Below are 18,537 nucleotides of genomic sequence, written 5' to 3' on the forward strand. Positions count from 1 at the left end.
TATAAGTATACGATGCAGCAATCTAGTTCCAAACGTCCCGTGGATGTCCCGAAATGCGACAATTATCTTGGCTCAAAGTTTCTACACAACAAGGCGAGAAGGATAGTTACCGCGATGTGCCTATGTTAATGTGCTCCTCCGAATGTTTACTGCCGTCATGTACGAGAGACGAACCTGAGTCGTGACGACGTTTGAGCGCTCTGTGCAGGGAAGTTGACAGCAGTATACAGACAAACGCATAACATGTGCCCCTGTCCGTGCGTATCTGCGTGTGTGAGGGCACGCGTCCGTTGCTCGTGACTGGCCGATTCAGTTTCCTGCCGAACGAATCTCGTAAAATTGGCGGCGAGGTAATAACAAGGCTACAGGAGAGTTAATAACCGTTTATTTCATTTTCTCTCACGACCGACACGTTCCTAACTCGCACACGTACACAACCCTCCCCATGGAGCCGCGTTTCCATGTTGCCATGTGTTGGCACAGAAGCGGGTTACATGCAATCGGGTTACGTGCAAGCTCGTGACGGCCTCACGTTTCTCTATAACAATTACTAACGTATTGCTTACTAAAACCACCCCGCGGGATCTCGAGGGTGTCTCTGCACGCCAGCAGCGTTGCTCGTTACTGCTGTACGCGAGTCGAATGCTCTTATCCGACGCTTCCCCCTCCCCGACCCATCCTTGAGGCAATCGTTGCTATATTTTTCCAATTGGTCTTGCTTCTCCCGAGCCGGACCGATGTATATTGCTTCAAGCGAAACAGTTGCACAAATCTGACACAGGTGGCCGCCGAGCGACGCGCCGTAATGACATCGTGAGTGAGTGCTCCTGGACTGGAAGAGGGTGCTGCGCGTTTTGATTGTGCTCATAAAAAGACGTTACTAATCCAGAGGCGCTGCAGGTTTCCTATTTGGCATAGGGGGGGGGGGGGGGTTAACCAGGACTAACCTTGCTTTGACAGTGACGTGCACAAAATGGCATTGCAGGGACCCCATCCCGGTACTGCCTCTGGTGGAGTCACCGACTTGATATGGAACACTACGTATAGGCTCCCCCTCTTCATCTTCTAGACTGTTAAAACGGAGTTCTTGTGACTGTCAGTGCGTGGAAGAAAATGTGGGAGTTTATTTGCTCAAGAATATTAACAGCATTTTGCAACACGTCTTTGGAACAAATTGCCACCTCTGTATACTTGGACTGCTAAGATCAGCGGCTCGCTCAGACGAAGGGGAGGGGAATGCGAGCACCCATTGTAGCGCACCACCTCCCTTCCCCTTCCCACTTACACCCCGTAACTGATGACGCATTTCTTGCTGATTTCTAGCCGTCAAAGAAGGCCACAACGTTCTCCATATAATGTTTAAAATTTTGGAGCACATGCTCCACCGCGGTGGTCTTGGGGCTAAGGTACACGGCTGCTGACCCGCAGGTCGTGGGATTGAGTCCCGGCTGCTGCGGTTGCATTTCCGATGGAGGCGGAAGTGTTGTAGGCCCATGTGCTCAGATTTTGGTGCACGTTAAAGAACCCCAGGTGGTCGAAATTTCCGGAGCCCTCCACTACGGCGTCTCTCATAATCATATGGTGGTTTTGGGACGTTAAACCCCACACATATCATATCATATATTATATATTTTGGAGCACACTTGGTCATCTACTGCTACCTTTAGGCAAGCGCTGATACCACGTTATTCCAGGTGCATGACAAGGGCGGTCGTCGGATGTCACATTCAGCTGGTATCACTTGAAATGCTGTCACTTACCGATACTTATACATCGCGCCTCTTATCCCGCCTATACGCTGATAAGATAACATACTTAAAGCAGGTTTTCGGATTAATAAGCAAAGTGGTCCCACAGTTGTCTGTTTTCTTGGCATATCAAAAATGCGCCGAATGACGAAGGTAAACTAGATTGGAGGTCAGGGTAAGTTGGTAGATTGAAAGGAGGAGAATTTGTCAGTAACCTGGAAGTGTGGCGCTGGCTATAGTGTTCCCCGGTTTACATGGACGGAAATACCAAGGACGGGATGACTACTGGCGCCGCTCAATAAGCACAGCATCGGGCGCGTAATCCAAAGGTCGCATGTTCAGTCTCTACCAGACGCCGGCTGTCTTTTCATTCACTTTCATTTATATCTGTCAACATCATAATTACTATATTACAATTAAAAGACTACAATAATTGTCCCGGAAACCTTCCGTGGCTTCACTATCAGTTTCATTAGGTTGTGTAAAAAAAAGAGTCTTTGATTCGTTCCCCTTCTCTCGTCCATACTATATGGTGATTATAACGACCGCTAAACTGAGGCCATGAATTAGTTAAATCAAACAGCCTGTTACATACAGGCAGGGCAACTTTAGAAGCGACTACGTATATCTTAAGGTTTTGGTCCCCTATACACTCGTTGACACCAAAATAACCCGGATAGGAGCTTTAAAGTAACACTTTATGAGTTAAACGGATTCAAAGTTCCCAATTACTACCCGTTTAAACGCACTATTTGCCTATGTTGAGCCTATGCCACAGACCCCCCATTGTAACATTGCCGGCGGGCTCAGTAGCTTTTCACGACATGGTCTTTACAAGATGACGCATGTTACGACGTTATTACGCAATTACGCTATGTCATTACGTTTCACTAATCGCTTAGACGTTTCGGATGACGTCGCTAAGCGAAGCGGTCTAACAAATTATGATGCATACGCAGTAATACTGCGCCAGCTGCTTGGTACGTATAATGTCGCCTGATTTCATTGCCATCAACGTCATAAAAATACTAACCAGTCTAACTACTACTACTGTTTGGCAAACGCTTACCCCAATGTTTCGCCAATCAACACGGTCCTGTGCTCGCTAGGGCCACGTTATCCCCGCAAATTTCTTAATCTCATCTGCCCACGCAGCTTCCAGCCTACCCATCGCGCGCTTACTAATAAAGTCGGTTGATCTCAATAACCACTAGTTATGTTACCCCTCGCTACATGCCTTGACCACGCCCTCTTGTTATTTTTGATTTACGTTAACATTATCATTACTGCGTTAGTGCGTTGCCCGAACTCTCACGGAGAGATCCATGTTAGTGGCCACGAATAGGGCACGTAGTCAACTTCTTAATTTAGGCACAGTTGAGTCGCTCAACTCGGCTGTTGACGATACAGCCCCGTCGGTCGGATGAAACGATACAGCCATGTCGGTCGTGGCGTGGCCTTCACGAACGTCACCTTTCGGATCTGCATGGCCAACAGCTCCGTACATGACAACTGCAGCTGCGAAGAAACGATTGCCTATCTTCTATGCGAGTGTCTTTGGTTGAGTGCGCCACTGGAAGAACTCTGCGACTGGTTAGACAGATTGGATAGTCACCCATTGTGATAGCGAATGATCCTTTGACACCGGTCGTGTCTGTCTTCGCCACAGAAGGCGTTGAAAGCGTTGTCGCGTTTTTTAACGGGCCTCAAGACAGACATTAAACAGTGTCAAAAAGCACTTCATCTTTTTTCTCTACCCCCCCCCCCCCCCTTTTTTTTTTCATAGCGTCTCTTTTCAATTTCATTGCCCTTCTTCTAGCAAAGGGTAGCCGGCTGGACTGAGGACTGGCTAAGCTGCCTTTCTTTCCGTCTGTTCCGTTTCAGCCTTCTGTGACGTGTGAGACACACACACACACTCACACACACACACACACACACACACACACACACACACATGCACACGCACACACACACTCACACACACACACACACACACACACACACACACACACAGAGAGAGAGAGAGAGAGAGAGAGACAGAGAGAGAGAGTTTCTTCGGCTACGCTTCGTTGATCAAGACGAGTAGCCCCGTTTGGTTCCAGGAGAGTCATCCGCGTGTAGAGATGCGTGCCTCGGAAGGTATAGGCCTAATTGCGGGCTATTAAAAGGCGCTTCATCGATTGGCCCGGGGTGAAAGGACCAACAACTACTACCGCCAGGCGGTCGACCAAAACCTCTGCACGGCTTCCGTACTCCCGCATAGGAGCGTAAACCGCGTCCGAACCAGCTCAAAGTGATTCTGTCTGCTATTTTTATTTTTCCACGACTTTCTACGGCAATCTATCCTGTTTTAGTGCCACATTTTCGCTCGAGTATGGCATCACGGTGCCTAATGGCGACGCCCGCGTAAACGCGGACAGCTGTCCGCGCACGCATGCACCCTCAGTGGTGTAATCACAGGGCCTCCGGTCGTGGGAAATCCTTCGCGATATGTTATACACAGCTGCACCTATATATATGGCCCGACTGTCCCGTCCCCTATAGAGAGAACAGATCTACTTCATTATCAATCGCACTGCCCGGGTAAATATATAAAACGACAATAAATATTGCGTCACAGCATAAGGTTGACGACGCAATGGGCGTTTTTCCTTAAGTGCGAAAGGAAAGCCGATATAAGGGCGTCACTTGGGAGTGATGGGGGTCTTCAATGTCCCTTCACGCGTCGCCGACGAGCTAACGCAGGCGGCACCGTTGCGAAAGAAGTGCCTTAATTGCCGGATAAGCGCCCAGGCCCATCCATCCGAGTGACTTATAGGAAGTAGATGAAAAATATGTACACACCTTTAGTGAAGAAGAGGCGGGCATATCACGCCTGCCTACGTGCAATATATACCAGAAGCTACGATACGTCAGCTGCGCTTGCAGATATCTTTCAAAGACTTTGTCGATGCGCCGTACAGCTACAAACTTTAATGTTTGTAAGCGTGAAAATTACTTTCACTCCAATCAGAGGAAGTTATTTTTACCGAATTCACAAGCAGAGAAGTGACTGTGCATGTGGCGGGACACCCACTTGCCATGCAAACAAGCAAGGATTTGATTCCTACTCAGACCCGGACTTTTTTTTACTATTGCTTTATTTGCATCTTTCTTGATTCCTCGGTACGCAAAGATATTTTTTTCGCTCACAACCAATGACACCGACACCGCCATTTCTGCGAAACGAGCGTTTTTTTTTTTTTTTAACGCTGCCGTATTGAAAAAAGAAAGGCACAGTTTCGCCAAAAGGGCGAAGCCAATAATGAATCCGATAGCAACATATTCGAATGTTTTACGAAGCAAGACTAGCATTTTTAGAAGCAGTATCGATTGTAGTAAACATGCGCTTGCTATGTAACCAAGTTTCCTGCGACGCGGCCCCCGTAGATGACTACAACAATACTCGTGCGCAGTAACGGCGTTTACAGAAGAAGTGAGGCTGGCAGTCAACTCATTTTCACCCGATATCACGTAACTCGACAAAACGCAGGTGTAAGACACCAAGGCCGCTACAGGTACACTTTGGGCATCGTTTTTTTTTTGTGTGTGTGTGTTGAGATCGTAGCCCGTAGAAGCTCCCGCCTGCTCTGTGGGCACAAGCCGCGTGCTGATCGTTGCTGCGACAACGCGGCAACCATAAGCACCCCCCCCCCCCTCTTTGTTCACTGTTCACTCTCGAGAAAGAGGAGGAGGCTAGTGTATCCTTCCCCGTATTATATATATATATATATATATATATGTGTGTGTGTGTGTGCGCGTGTGCGTGCGCGCGTGTCTGTCTGTCTGTCTGTGTGTCTGTGTGTGTGCGTGTGTCTGTCTGTCTCTGTTTGTGTGCGCGCGCGCGCGCGCGTGTGTGTGTGTGTGTGTGTGTGTGTGCGTGTGTGTGTGTGTGTGTGCGTGCGTGTGCGTGTCTGTCTGTCTGTGTGTGTGCGTGTGCGTGTGCGTGTGTGTGTCTGTGTGTGTGTGTGTGAAGGCAAAACCAGCCGAGACTGTCCTTATAACTTATAATAATTGCAATCGCTATAAAAGCATTATACGATTGAACAAACTGTCAGGTATGCAAGGTCGGCGCACACTCGCAGGCATTCTCGCGCATACATGTATGCAGTGTAGGCAGCCGGCGCGATTGGAATGTGAAGCCTAATGAAAGAGAAGAAACTTTAACCCCATTTGACTTGCATACAAGTCTCATCACCTTCAAATTCCACAGGATGCCGACAACTCGACTGAGCTTGCGAAGCTACACGTGCGCACTGCATATATGGAGGGACGTAGCTTGATGTGCACCGTAAACGGCCCTGACCGGTTAGCATTAATTGTAGCTATATCCACATACGAGATCGGACCGCTGTAGTGGCACTTCGCAAGCGCACGTGCAAGAATTATGTGCCAGAATAAAGAAAACAACAGCGACGTCGGTCGTTTATTTAGGAGCATACTCGCTACGGGGCGCCACCGAACCTGTGGGAAGATGTCTGGCAAGCGCGATGACCACCCGGAGGTGCGAAGTGAAGGCACGGCTAAACAGCGCTTTTTACTCACCCGAGGCTTCTAAATCGCCGTAACGAATATTCCGGTGAACACGTGTATACATCTCATCGCTCGGCTAAACGAGGGCCGCTGAAATTCAAGGCCATAATGGGGCAAATGGGCGATTGGCCACACGCGAAGAAAAACGTGATTAATTTCGCACCGCGACCTCCGGGAAAGCCATTAGCGGAATGCAGTTGACAGTTAAACTGCCAGTACGAAGAGTCATTGCTGGGGCCGTCAATCACGATAACCCCTTGCTCCTGTCCATGCTTCGGCCCGAAGCAGCGGTGGCTGATAAAAATCTTCCTCGTGCAGTCTTGTTAGTCTGCAGCCGTCGTGCATGGTGTCGGCGGTGGTGTATCGGCAGTAATTATCGCAATGACTGTAAAAACTTGAGGCGATAACCTATAATTCGCGGACGTATATAAAGCGGCGTCGTCAGTAGTTGAATACAGAGTACCGAATTGAGAAAGTATCAAACGACTTTAGACGCGTAATCAGCTCCTGCGTAAATCAGTTTCTAAATTGCTTGAACGAAGGGAGGGGGTGTTGAAATGAAGCTTGGGGAAGGAAAGGGAATTTTACGCCTTGGTGGGTATCGGTATTTACGGCGCTTGGTTGCCGACCTGAAGGTCGCAGACTAGATCCGGTGGCGGCGGTGGCGGTCGCGTTTTGATGGCAGCGAAATGGTGCACGCACTGTGCCATGTCAGTGCACGTGAAAGGCACGAAACTTCGGGAGCCCTCCAATACGGCCTGTCTTGTATTCGTATGATAGTTTAGGGACGTAAAATCTCAGATATTATGTTTTTACTTGTAGTGTAGTAATTTTGACAAAAGAGGGAAATGAAATAAAGCGGATGAAAGATCAACTTGATACAGCTCGGCACAGGTTCTACAAGCTTCAGCCATCCTATCCTGTCCAACACGTGCAAGACTAACATCCTTGCACTACAGAGCGTACAAGCAAAAGCACTTTGGACATGCCTTGGCCTTCCAAGATGCTCATCGACAGTGGCAACTATTGTCATCGCACAAGAACAGCCGGTCCCAACGCATATCATTGTCGAGACGCTGAGAGCGCACATTCGGCATTTATCACGACTACCGTCACGTCATTTAGCGTCTTTGACAGCGAGGAGGCCCCATAATTCGTTCTGCGGTATTGTGACAAAACATCAGGACATATTACCGCCTGGCTTCAAACTTGCGATGCGTCCAGCAGCTGCATTATGGAGTCTCCGTCCACCTGATGTGCGCTTATCAGTTCCTGGAATCGTTAACAAGGCACGCATGTCATCGCTAGCCCTGAAGCAACTGACTTTGCAACTGTTGGACGAAAGGTACTTCGAACGCATACATGTTTACACCGATGGCTCCCCTAATTCCAACAGCTCTATAGGGAGCAGTTCCGTCTGATAATGTGTTGCTTCGATACAAGTTTTCTCACACCACGACGTCGACAGCAGCAGAGCTCGCAGCGCTTCAAAAGGCAGTGAAGTACATTCTTCGGCAGCAACCTAACCAATGGCCATCTTTTGCGACTCGAGGTCAGCCTTACGACACTACGGTTTGCTATGCAGCACGGGTTACACGAACAATTCGTATATCAGATAAGACACGACTGCCACGATGCGCTCGAGGAAGGTCACGATATTGTATTTCAGTGGTTGCCGAATCATTGCGGAATCGTCGGCTCGATCGGCTCATGACCAAGACCTGCGTACGCCCATACCACTCTTGAGAACGGACGCTGCAAGGCGACTACAATCACTTGCTCGCCGTATAACACTCCTACAATGGAATACACCGGGTTTCTCCAACATGCACCTGTATTCAATCGACCCAAACTTGCAACTTCGTTTGCCATACGGGCTCCCACGATGCGCTGAAACTTTACTGTGTCGCATGAGGTTGGGCGTGGCATTTACGAATGCGTACTCGTCTCCTTGGAATGGCGAGCACTTCGGCATGCAACATCTGCGCCTGCGAGGAAACGCTCGAGCATATTTTATGTCATTGCCTCGCATACCAGTCTGAACGACGTATTATGGAAGCCAAGCTCCGTCAGCTGGATTCACGGCCGCTTACAGAAGAGAAGATCCTGGGACCTTGGCCGACGGTCTCCCATACACGCAAAAGCCACGAAAGCCCTCTTGCACTTCTTAAGGACCGCCAGACTTCACGACCGCTTGTGAAAGAACAGTGTAACACCATGCTGTGCAGTACCGAGCTGACTATTCATCCTTCTATTTCTTACTCCTCTTCTTTTCTATCTCTTTCCTTTCTATTATTCTCCCTTTCCCCCACCCCAAGTGTATAGAGTATTCAACCGAGCCAAGCTTGGTTAACCTCCCTGCCTTTCATCTCTATTTACCTCTCTCTCTCTCTTCAGATAACTCGTTCGATTCTCTACTAATTTTGTTCGATTCTCTACTAAATACCAATATTGCGCATTTTTCTTTGTATTTTCATAGGAGTGTTAGTGAATTGTCTGCGCTCTTTTGCGTTCGTGTTACTTCAACATTCGTAGCGGTATGCAGCGGCTATGGCACAGCGAAAGCACGCATTCGATTCCCTGGCCACGGTGGCCGCACTTCCTTTGGGACGACCCAAATAAATATATATGTTCGTATATTCACATACCAAGTGGAAGAAGCCCACGTAGGCACCATTAGATGCGGACTATCCTACTGTACACAGGCAAGTCTTACTATGAGTACCGTCGTTTTGACTCTGGAAGCCGCGTCTGAATGACTAAACTTTATTATAAGTGCAGCAGTTTCCTTCGGACGAGGCGGGGGAAGAGGCGATTAACCCCTGTCCCATCCCACCCTCCGTCGATGATGATGATGGTATGGTGCCTCACCAAAATTAAACTTTTGAAATGAGAAATGCAAGCGAAGAGACACGTCGACGCTATAGCTACACGTACACTGTACACAGGTATACTCTAATGGATGATTGATCGATCGATCGATCGATTGATTGATTGATTGATTGATTGATATGTGGGGCTTAACGTCCCAAAACCACCATATGATTATGAGAGACGCCGTAGTGGATGGCTCCAGAAATTTCGACCACCTGGGGTTCTTTAACGTGCATCTAAATCTGAGCACACGGGCCTACAACATTCCCGCCTCCATCGCAAATGCAGCCGCCGCAGCCGGGATTCGATCCCGCGACCTGCGGGTCCCCATCCGAGTACTTTAGCCACTAGACCACCGCGGCTGGTCACTCTAATAGATGTTACAGCAGAATGTAGAAATGACGAAGATGGCGGCATCACGACGATGACATGAGAATGGTGGCTCTGTGTGATTATAATGAAAGCGGCTCGGAAATGACGCGGTCATTGATTTGTGGAACGGCGATGACCGTCCCAATGTGGTAACTGCGATGGCGCGAAGACGGAAGCAACATGACAGCGATGTTTTACCGACTCTTCCGCGGCTGTTGTTTGTTAATTTTAAGCGTTACATAGACTGCGCTGCGTAAACGGTCGTTACGCTAATGATCGGGACCTTTCAGAGCATTACTGTTTTTTTCTCGCTAAAACACCCTCGACAGATTTCATGTATCCATTCCTTCCTGCACATGTCTGAATTGCTGAATATCATTGTATCGAAGAAGTGTTCAATCGTTACATCTTTAAGGACGCGCGGGCATGTTTATGAAGCATTCAGTCACATAATACAGCATATCTATGAGAACAAATGAGTTTTGAACAAACGAGCACCTGACTATATATTTAATACGATTGGCCCTTATTCAAAGTTATAAAAACATTACGGTAGTTGCCAAAGTAGATTCACACTAAAGCTTTCTACCTGGCTTCTGTGGAAGGTTCTGTGGTTAACGGCGAAAATATCATGCAGGGCCCAATTAAAGTCAAATCGGATCGTATATAACGTGCTTCACATGTTTTGTGCTTCGTGGCCAATCTTTCATGCTTAAGAAAAATTGGAGACGACCAAAATTTTCAACTCGGATGTCTGGTAGCGAATTGTGCTCGCCGGCGTTCGTGTTCCCTGGTGTATTCTGTGGTTTAAGATTGTTTGGCCCGCTGCCAGAGCTGATCTCGGAGCATACGTAGAAACGGACGCTTGGTTAAGACCCACCCTACCAGGTGCTGCAACTATCCCAACTGCTCTCAAAAAAACCATGAAATATTTCAAAGAAGTCATTCAATTACTCTTTCATTATTTTTTACAGTTAATTGATCCTTACTTCAAAGAAAGTTGTCTTCAGTTATCACGTGTGTCCACTGATTGGAATCGTAACCATCGTTTTTGTAGCTGTTACATTTTACAAGACTTTATCTGAACGGTCGGAAAATCAGACGTATTGACTAATATTATCCGAGGCTGCACATCCCAAAAGAACGATGTAATTACGAGGCTCGCCATGGTGGAGGGTTCTAGAAATTTCGACCATCTATTGTTCTTTAACGTGCCCAGAGACGTCAGAGTACGCGGGCCTCTGGAATATCAACTCAATCGAATTGCGACTACCACGGCCGGAATCGAACCCGCGACTTTCCGGCCAGTTGCCGAGCACAGCGACCGCTACATCGCAAACCGGAAGCGATTCCTCGACCGTAAATACTCGAAAAACAAATTAGAGCGTCGTTCAGTCTTCGTGCCTGCACAAAGGAAGACTGGTCCATCGAGATTTCCTAATGCCGACCAGGTGTACGATACTATACCGAGCATTCGGAAAAGCTGCATGCCCCTCCGCGGTGGTCTAGTGGCTAAGGTACTCGGCTGCTGACCCGCAGGTAGCGGGTTCGAATCCCGGCTGCGGCGGCTGCATTTCCAATGGAGGCGGAAATGTTGTATGTCCGTGTGCTCAGATTTGGGTGCTCGTTAAATAACCCCAGGTGGTCAAAATTTCCGGAGCCCTCAACTACGGCGTCTCTCATAATCATATGGTGGTTTTGGGACGTTAAACCCTACAAATCAATCAATCAAAGCTGCATGTAATAGGAAAAGGCGGCTGAGAGAAAGAAAAGGTTGACGCCATTCGTTTAATATCGCGGTGAACAAGTTGTGCCACCGCCTGGAGGGAAGCGAAACGTGTGCGTCTGTGACATTTATTGGATTTATGCATCGGAGTGCTGACGTGACCCAGAGGTGCGGTCGACGGTAATAACCATAAATACGGTAACTGTCGGCCAAAGCACGCTGGTCTGACCGGGTTGAGCGAGGGCCCGCGATGAGTGCGTGCCTGTCAGCTCTGCCTTTGCCTTTCACGTATATCCCGCCGTTATCTTACGAGGGGGTAAACAAAAAAAGATAGCGTAAGACAGGTTTGGATGGGTTACTTAAGTTTTTTATTTCTGACTTTTGATAAGATTCCTTCAAGATTTGTTGCTACTGGTTTCTTTTCTTTTCGCCTTCTTTTATCTTTTTCTACTTTTGACTCATTCCCTTCACTGAGGGGAAATTGAAGGCAGGACTACAAGGCTACTATTTTATTTATTTTTATGTATTTATGTACCTTAAGGGCATCTAGGGCATTTCATAAGGGGGGTTTCAAACAGTAATCAGTGACAACAGCATTTTTTTTTTAACAAGAAGACCGCAAAACATACAGTCCGTCAACCAAGATAAGCAAGAAATAACACAGCAAGGTTTTCACAAGCGATCATATTGAAAAAGCTGCACGACAAGTTATACAGCAATGCCTAAGATTGTCCATTACATTCAAGGAACGCAAATAATGCAGACTGAAAAGATGATTGCTGTGTATGCGTTACAATGCTGGCAGGCAGAGCGTTCCACTCGGTTATCGCTAAGACAAGGAGTGAGTATTGGTATTTTTTGTGCGAGAAAACGTAGGTTCAATTTTATGATCATGGTCAACGCGTGCGGAAATGTACAAAGCAGGGTGAATGAACGTATGGCGGAACGGCGAATCACTGTGGTATAATTTGTGGAAGAAAGATAAGCGGTAATATTTCCTGCGCATGGCAAAAGGGGGGAGATTTAATTTTTTCGTAATGAATGACACACTTTCATAACAGGAATAACATGACAAAATAAATCGCGGGGCTTTGTTTTAGACAGTTTCGAGTGTATCAGTAAGGGTTGCTGTGTGGCGGTGCCATACTGTGGAAGCATATTCTAGGGTTGGCATATTTTGAATTGAGGTAATATATGTATATATTGATTTGATTAATATGTGGGGTTTACCGTCCCAAAACCACCATATGATTATGAGATACGCCATAGTGAAGAGCTCCGCAAATTTCGACCACCTGAGGTTCTTTATTAAAACGTGCACCCAAATCTGAGCACACGGGCCTACATTTCCGTCTCCATCGGCAATGCAGCCGCCGCTGCCGAGATTCGAAACCGCGACCTGCGGGTCAGTAGTCGAGTACCTGAGCATATATATATATATATATATATATATATATATATATATATATATATATATATATATATATATATATATATATATATATATATATATATATATACAAGATGAATAATATGGTTGACAACAAGCTCCAAAAGCTCCAAATAAAAACACAGAACAAAAAACTGAAATAACGAAAATAAACCTAAAATAAAAAATAACGACGACCTTCAGTTTGCCGCTTCAAAATGTCTTCTTCGGAGCTCGTAAGGCAGATAACCATCACTGAATTGTTGTTGCCAACTTTAGTTTCTTTTTTTTTTTCTCTCCCTTCGTCAGTGGCCCGGCATCGCACAACTTGTAACTTCTATAGAATTAGTATGCAGCGGCGGTATAGCGGTTCCCCGAGTGTGCATCTGCCTTATCGACTAGAAATATCATACCGGATTTTCGTTTGCACGACATCCGACACGCAGTGCCAGCTCGCCCTGTCTCCAAGCCCGGTAGGTGGTACCGTACAAATACGGTGTTTCAGACTACAACAGCATTGAATTTTAATGACTCGGGCTTGAGCAGCAGACGCCAGCCAATTACTTTGCTATAGCACGTGAAATAAAAGTTATTAGAGAACGTTTCTACAATGTCGGCGAACGTTAGAGCGCTTTCCAATCAGTTGACTTTTTAGACGTCGTATCGGTGATTTCGTGGGCCCTTGCAATAGCTCGTTTAGGGCACCACGCAGCATAAGTAAACGCATGAGGCCCACATGTGCGATAGGACACGCAGCAGTAATACACGTGAACGAATGTCTGGAAGTCACCGGCTTTTAGAACCATGGAAAACACTGAAAACTGCTACGTACGGTCGTTTTGAGTTCGTCGCCCGAAATCTCGGACTTGAAAATTTTGCATGGTCTTCAGCTATAGCGTATGTTTACGATCGCTTAACACTAACACTTTCATGCATCTAAACCATATGTGCAGTGGTACCATAGCTGGGTTGACATTACGCATCCATCGTTGCGCGTATGCATGCTGATGTAATAGTTAATAAGTTGAACGACGCGTATAAATTGAAGCAAGACGTCTAACAAACTCGACTGCCGCTTCGTTCTTTCAAGGTTTAAATCTGATTAGCACTGTCATCGCGTTATCTCATATTAGGGCTTCAATGATTTTTCTAAGGCTTTATGAGGGAAAGCACACACACATATTATCTCGGTACTGTAACGGTACTGTGAGAGTACTGAAGGCATATGCATTCAGAAGACAGCAGGCAGAAGTTGGTAGAAAGTTGACGTATATTGTTGATAGAAATTCAAAATAAGTATAGTATGAGTACGAACATGGATACAGGACAGAAGTGACGACAAAAAACATGGTCAGTGCTAGCGAAACAGTTTATCAAGATTAGCCATTCCTGCTAGTATGTAAATAAAAGCGACAGTCGAAGTTGGTCGGGCGTCATCATCATTGAACATCACGCCACGCCCCGTTACAGTTGGTGGCAGAAGGCTAAAGACGATGTGCCCAAAATGAACGTATCTCACCTGGCGTTGTCGAAGAGCGCCAGGAGGATGAACGCGATCTTGGCGTGACGAGTCCACTGTGTGCCGTGGGCTCCACCAATTCTTCGGACCATGGCCCTGAGCTACGTAGTTGACGGCGGCATGGCCCAGGCTGGAACAGCCTGAACCTACAGCCGTCCATGGACGCGCGAGACAGGCATGTCACTTCACCGCACGAAGGTGGCCGCCTCTCATCGTCCGATGTACGCGACGATGACACAGACAGACACACACGCACTCGCAGCACTGGCTGAGTCAACGAGATGTGGGCAGTGTGCAGTCGTCTTCCTGGCTCTCTCCTCTTATTTTGCTTGCGTGGGCGTTGCGAGGCTGACACTGTAGCCGCTCCGCAAGTCCGGCAAACGGAGCGCTTCTTCCGGTTTCCTTTACTCCGAGACACTGGGACAGCTCGAGCGCAAGGCGCACAAAATCGAGACGCTAGAACGAAAGCTCAGCGAGATCTCTCTCTGATTACAACGACTGTCGCGTGAACTGAGTCGCGAATCGAGGGAACACTCTCACGGAGCTGTTTTTCAAATGACCATCGACCAATTCACGCACTGAAAGCAAGAACGTTAATTCCTGTATTCGAACAGCAGCCCGTTTGCGCGTGTCTGCATTCTCGGCAGCACCGGCAACGCTGGAGATTGAGATATCCCACCGGCACGCCTAATACGAGACCACCGAAAGCAGCTCACAAAAAGATCATCACAGAGAGCTCACCGAGCAGGCTCTTGCACTTCTTGCGCACCTCAGGTTTCGCGAGCAGACCAAACAAACGAAAATATTCAAAAGCGGAGCTCCACGCACATGAGCACTTTCGAATGGTAACACAGTGCACGATCTGCAACAGGCGGAGCACGTGTTGCTGAGTGGCAAGCGGTACTGGCGTCCCACACGGTTTAGCTCTAAAGAGCACTGCACATCACCCTTCTCCGTCCAGGGCACTAAAAGAGAGACGAACTAGCAGCGCGCGCGAGACCGTTCCGCTGTCGTTGCGTTGTGCTCGACTCACTCAGGTGGCCGGCTGGTGCAATCCCCCCCGCACTCGGTCGGCCTCGCGAAAGCAACGAAGAGGTAAGAACGTAGAAAGCAAAAAAGAAATCCGAGAGTTGTGTGTATGTGTGTGCTCGCGTTTTATCCCTTACCTCGATCGAATGTGCGCGTCCCCCCACCTTATGCTCACCTCCTTTCACTTCTTAGCTCGCTTCGCCTTGCAATCGAGGGTTTCCCTTTCCAGCTAATTCGCGGACCAGTCGTAAACGACGTCGCTAGCGCTCGGGACGTCCCATTGGTCCGTAGTAGACACCCTCTCTCGCCCCCGACGCGCCGCCGAAGCCCTTGGGATGGGGTGGATGGCGCCCACCGGCTTGCGCGAGGAGAAACAGCGGCCGGCCGGTTGGCTGGCTTCATTGCATGACTTTTTTGTCTTGCACGGTAGCCGCACTTTTGTCTTCCGCGCACGACTTGTGCATCGAGTCGCTGCGTAAAGCAGGAAAGCAGGAAGCTGAAATAGCTGTTAAAAATCTTTAGGCGAATGCCTCAGATGCCTCACCAAACGGGCAGAGTGACTGGTGGCGACGTCGGTGTACCAAGAAGTGACGAGAAAAAGAACATGACGTGATGACCTCATGACGTCACAGATGGTCAAGATATTGTAGAAAAATTGTAAATCAATATGACATCCCCGAAGGTGATATCAATGACACTGCCACTGGGTCAAAGGCAGGCCGATCTCAAAAGCTATGTTGGGTGCGGAAAACTAATAAGGAGGACGAAAGGGGATCAACGCAATTTACTCAGTAGCAGAAATGGGAAAATATGGCTTTCGTCTTCGAGTCATCTTAGGTGAATGCATAAATGAGCGTGTAACTTTTATTGTAGCAATAAACTGCGCAGTTCGTCGCACATATTCTTCCAAATGAGACATTACATGGGGGAGTAGGCCACAAAAAGACTTAGTGTACCCTCGAACCTCTTTATAAACAACCCGGATATACAGTGAAACCCCGTTAATGCGTACTTGCGAAAAACGACAGCATAAGTATGCACTAAACGTACTACGCATTAACCACCATTTTTCTTACGTATGGTTTTAGAAGGCACGAGAAATAAAAACGAAAGAAGATTCAACATAAAAACAAACTTATCTCTATAGCGAGACACAGTGCTTCCTTCAATTTCAAGGCAACACCCACTCAATCAGGCGTAGCGCAGTTTAAGCGATAATCGTGCTTACTGCAAGCACGTTCGTTTCGCTTTGTGTACTGCATATCTTTAAAAAAATACAAGCACATTACCAAATCGTCGTTCAGCTGCAGTCGCTCAGTATTCACTCACATCGCGTACAATCATGGGCGTCGGCAGGGGCGTGCAAAAGTTACATTCATGTATGCCATCTGAGCCGATTTTCTTACACTGCGAGCAGGACCTGCTCAGAGTCAACGTGCGCGGAGAGTACTGGGTGCTTTAGATCATGAAGTAGTATGCCGCGAGTGTGGAGATCACCAGCGACCATCCATCCTTTCAGAAGGAAGTCAAGCCATCGCCGTTTATCCTGTAGAACTCATGACAGCAATAACCCATCTTTCTGAATTCCGCATGGAAATGCTGCAAAGAGGCAATAAAGATGTTTCAATCACTGCTAGAAAGACTGCATCACTGACACGTGTCATTTCATGTTGTGAATGTGCGCATGCTCCTTGTTTCTGCATCTTTCTCGCATTCTTGTCTCTCCTCTCTCCAGTCACTGTGTGGGACGGCAAACAGTGTGCGTGTTCTGGTGACCTGTCGTTCCCCTTACTTTTCTGTCATCCCCTGGTTTTGATTAAGGGTATATTAAACCGTAGGCGTGCGCAGGGTTCCTATTCAAGGGAGGGGGGGGGGGGTGTCTTCACAACGCCCCCCTTTCATATTGAGTCAATGTAAGGCGCAGACCTTGCCCCCCCCTCTTTGTTGACTGGCATGGGGGGGCGAGTGGGGGGCGCCTCTGTAGCTCTCACCTCCTGTGCACACACATACGCACCTATGTATTCAACCACATTTGCATCACCTTCCAATGCTATACTTAAAGGCCAACTCCGGCATTTTTTCGACCAGGTCAAGGTAACGGTGTTTCTATGTTCCTGAGACACGCTTGTCACGAGCCCAATAGCTGAAATGCACAAGAAATTTGAGAATAATTTTTAATAAGCAAAAAAGTGCAATACCGGAACCTAAACCCAACCGGGCACCCTGTCTGCGTATGACGTACTACTTGGTAAGAATTGTAGGCCGTATGCTGGTCCACCGGCGCGGAATATGAAAACTGTGAAAGCCAGACCAGCGAAGCGCCGGCCAAACACCTCAGAGGAAGGAAGAAAACTTTCCAGTGATATACCCGTGCCAAACACCACCGCCGTTGCCTTGTGGCCAGCACAATAAACGCTCTAGCGGCCAAAGTTGCGATAACATCGGCTGCGTCATTTCCAGTGACATGCCAAATATGACGTCACACAGACCGTATTGCCAATAATTCTGGCAAGCGAGCTGACATATTCAATGCAATCTTTAAAATTAATTTGCAAACAATCAGCCCATCTCTAAAGCCTGTAATTTGGAGTAAATGACGGAAATGTGCAAAGGAACGTACCCAGCGAACTCCATTGAGATCCGTTGACCTCGAAAAATCGCCAGACTAACTTCACTATACTGTCTCTGCCACTTATACTTGATTTATTTGTGCGTCATACGGCAAAATCTACAACAGCTTCGCCGAACAAACGCCCAGTACAAAGCTCATCTCACTGTTCCAATTGATCACAAGCCTGCGCAACCCACCCAGGACTGCCCAGCAGTCCCATTAGTCCATCATCATCGCACGTGCTTCACCCACGCCTCTTGCGTGTCCCCAACGTTGAATAAAGATGATGCGAAGCGTACTTATCAAATAGCATCTCAATTTCACCTTTTTACTATGCCGCTGACGATAAGAATCATCCTCCCATGGGCTCGCGCACACTGCCCCGGCCATGCGATGGTCAATTAATGACACGACAGTCGCCGGCAGCTCTTTCTATGGGTACGTACGTCAGGGCACCAGCGGACTGAGTCGCATGACACTGATCGTGGCTGAATAATTACTCGAGAGAGCACTCGATGAAGACGGTGCGGAACTTTCAACGCGTCTCCTGTGGTTACCGTTGCCGAGCACGAAGCTGCAGGCGTTCTGCTTACGCCCGAGGGAAGCACTCGTGCCTGCGTCACCGTTCACGACCTGAAAACGTTCGTGATGCGCCCA

The 18,537-nt window shown here is 47.8% G+C and overlaps 1 protein-coding gene across 1 annotated transcript in view; it reads right to left on the reverse strand.

The window, feature by feature from the left end:
* LOC119174515 (protein Wnt-2) overlaps positions 1-17,078 on the reverse strand; it is a 75,853-nt gene extending 58,775 nt beyond the window's left edge. Inside the window, exon 1 of the mRNA XM_037425453.2 lies at positions 14,241-17,078. Coding sequence (XP_037281350.2) covers positions 14,241-14,332 — 92 coding nt within the window. The 5' untranslated portion in view covers positions 14,333-17,078. The remainder of the gene's footprint in view (positions 1-14,240) is intronic.
* Positions 17,079-18,537: the final 1,459 nt, after the last annotated feature.

Source organism: Rhipicephalus microplus, chromosome 5, assembly GCF_043290135.1.
Source record: "Rhipicephalus microplus isolate Deutch F79 chromosome 5, USDA_Rmic, whole genome shotgun sequence".
NCBI classification, from domain to species: Eukaryota; Metazoa; Arthropoda; class Arachnida; order Ixodida; family Ixodidae; genus Rhipicephalus; species Rhipicephalus microplus.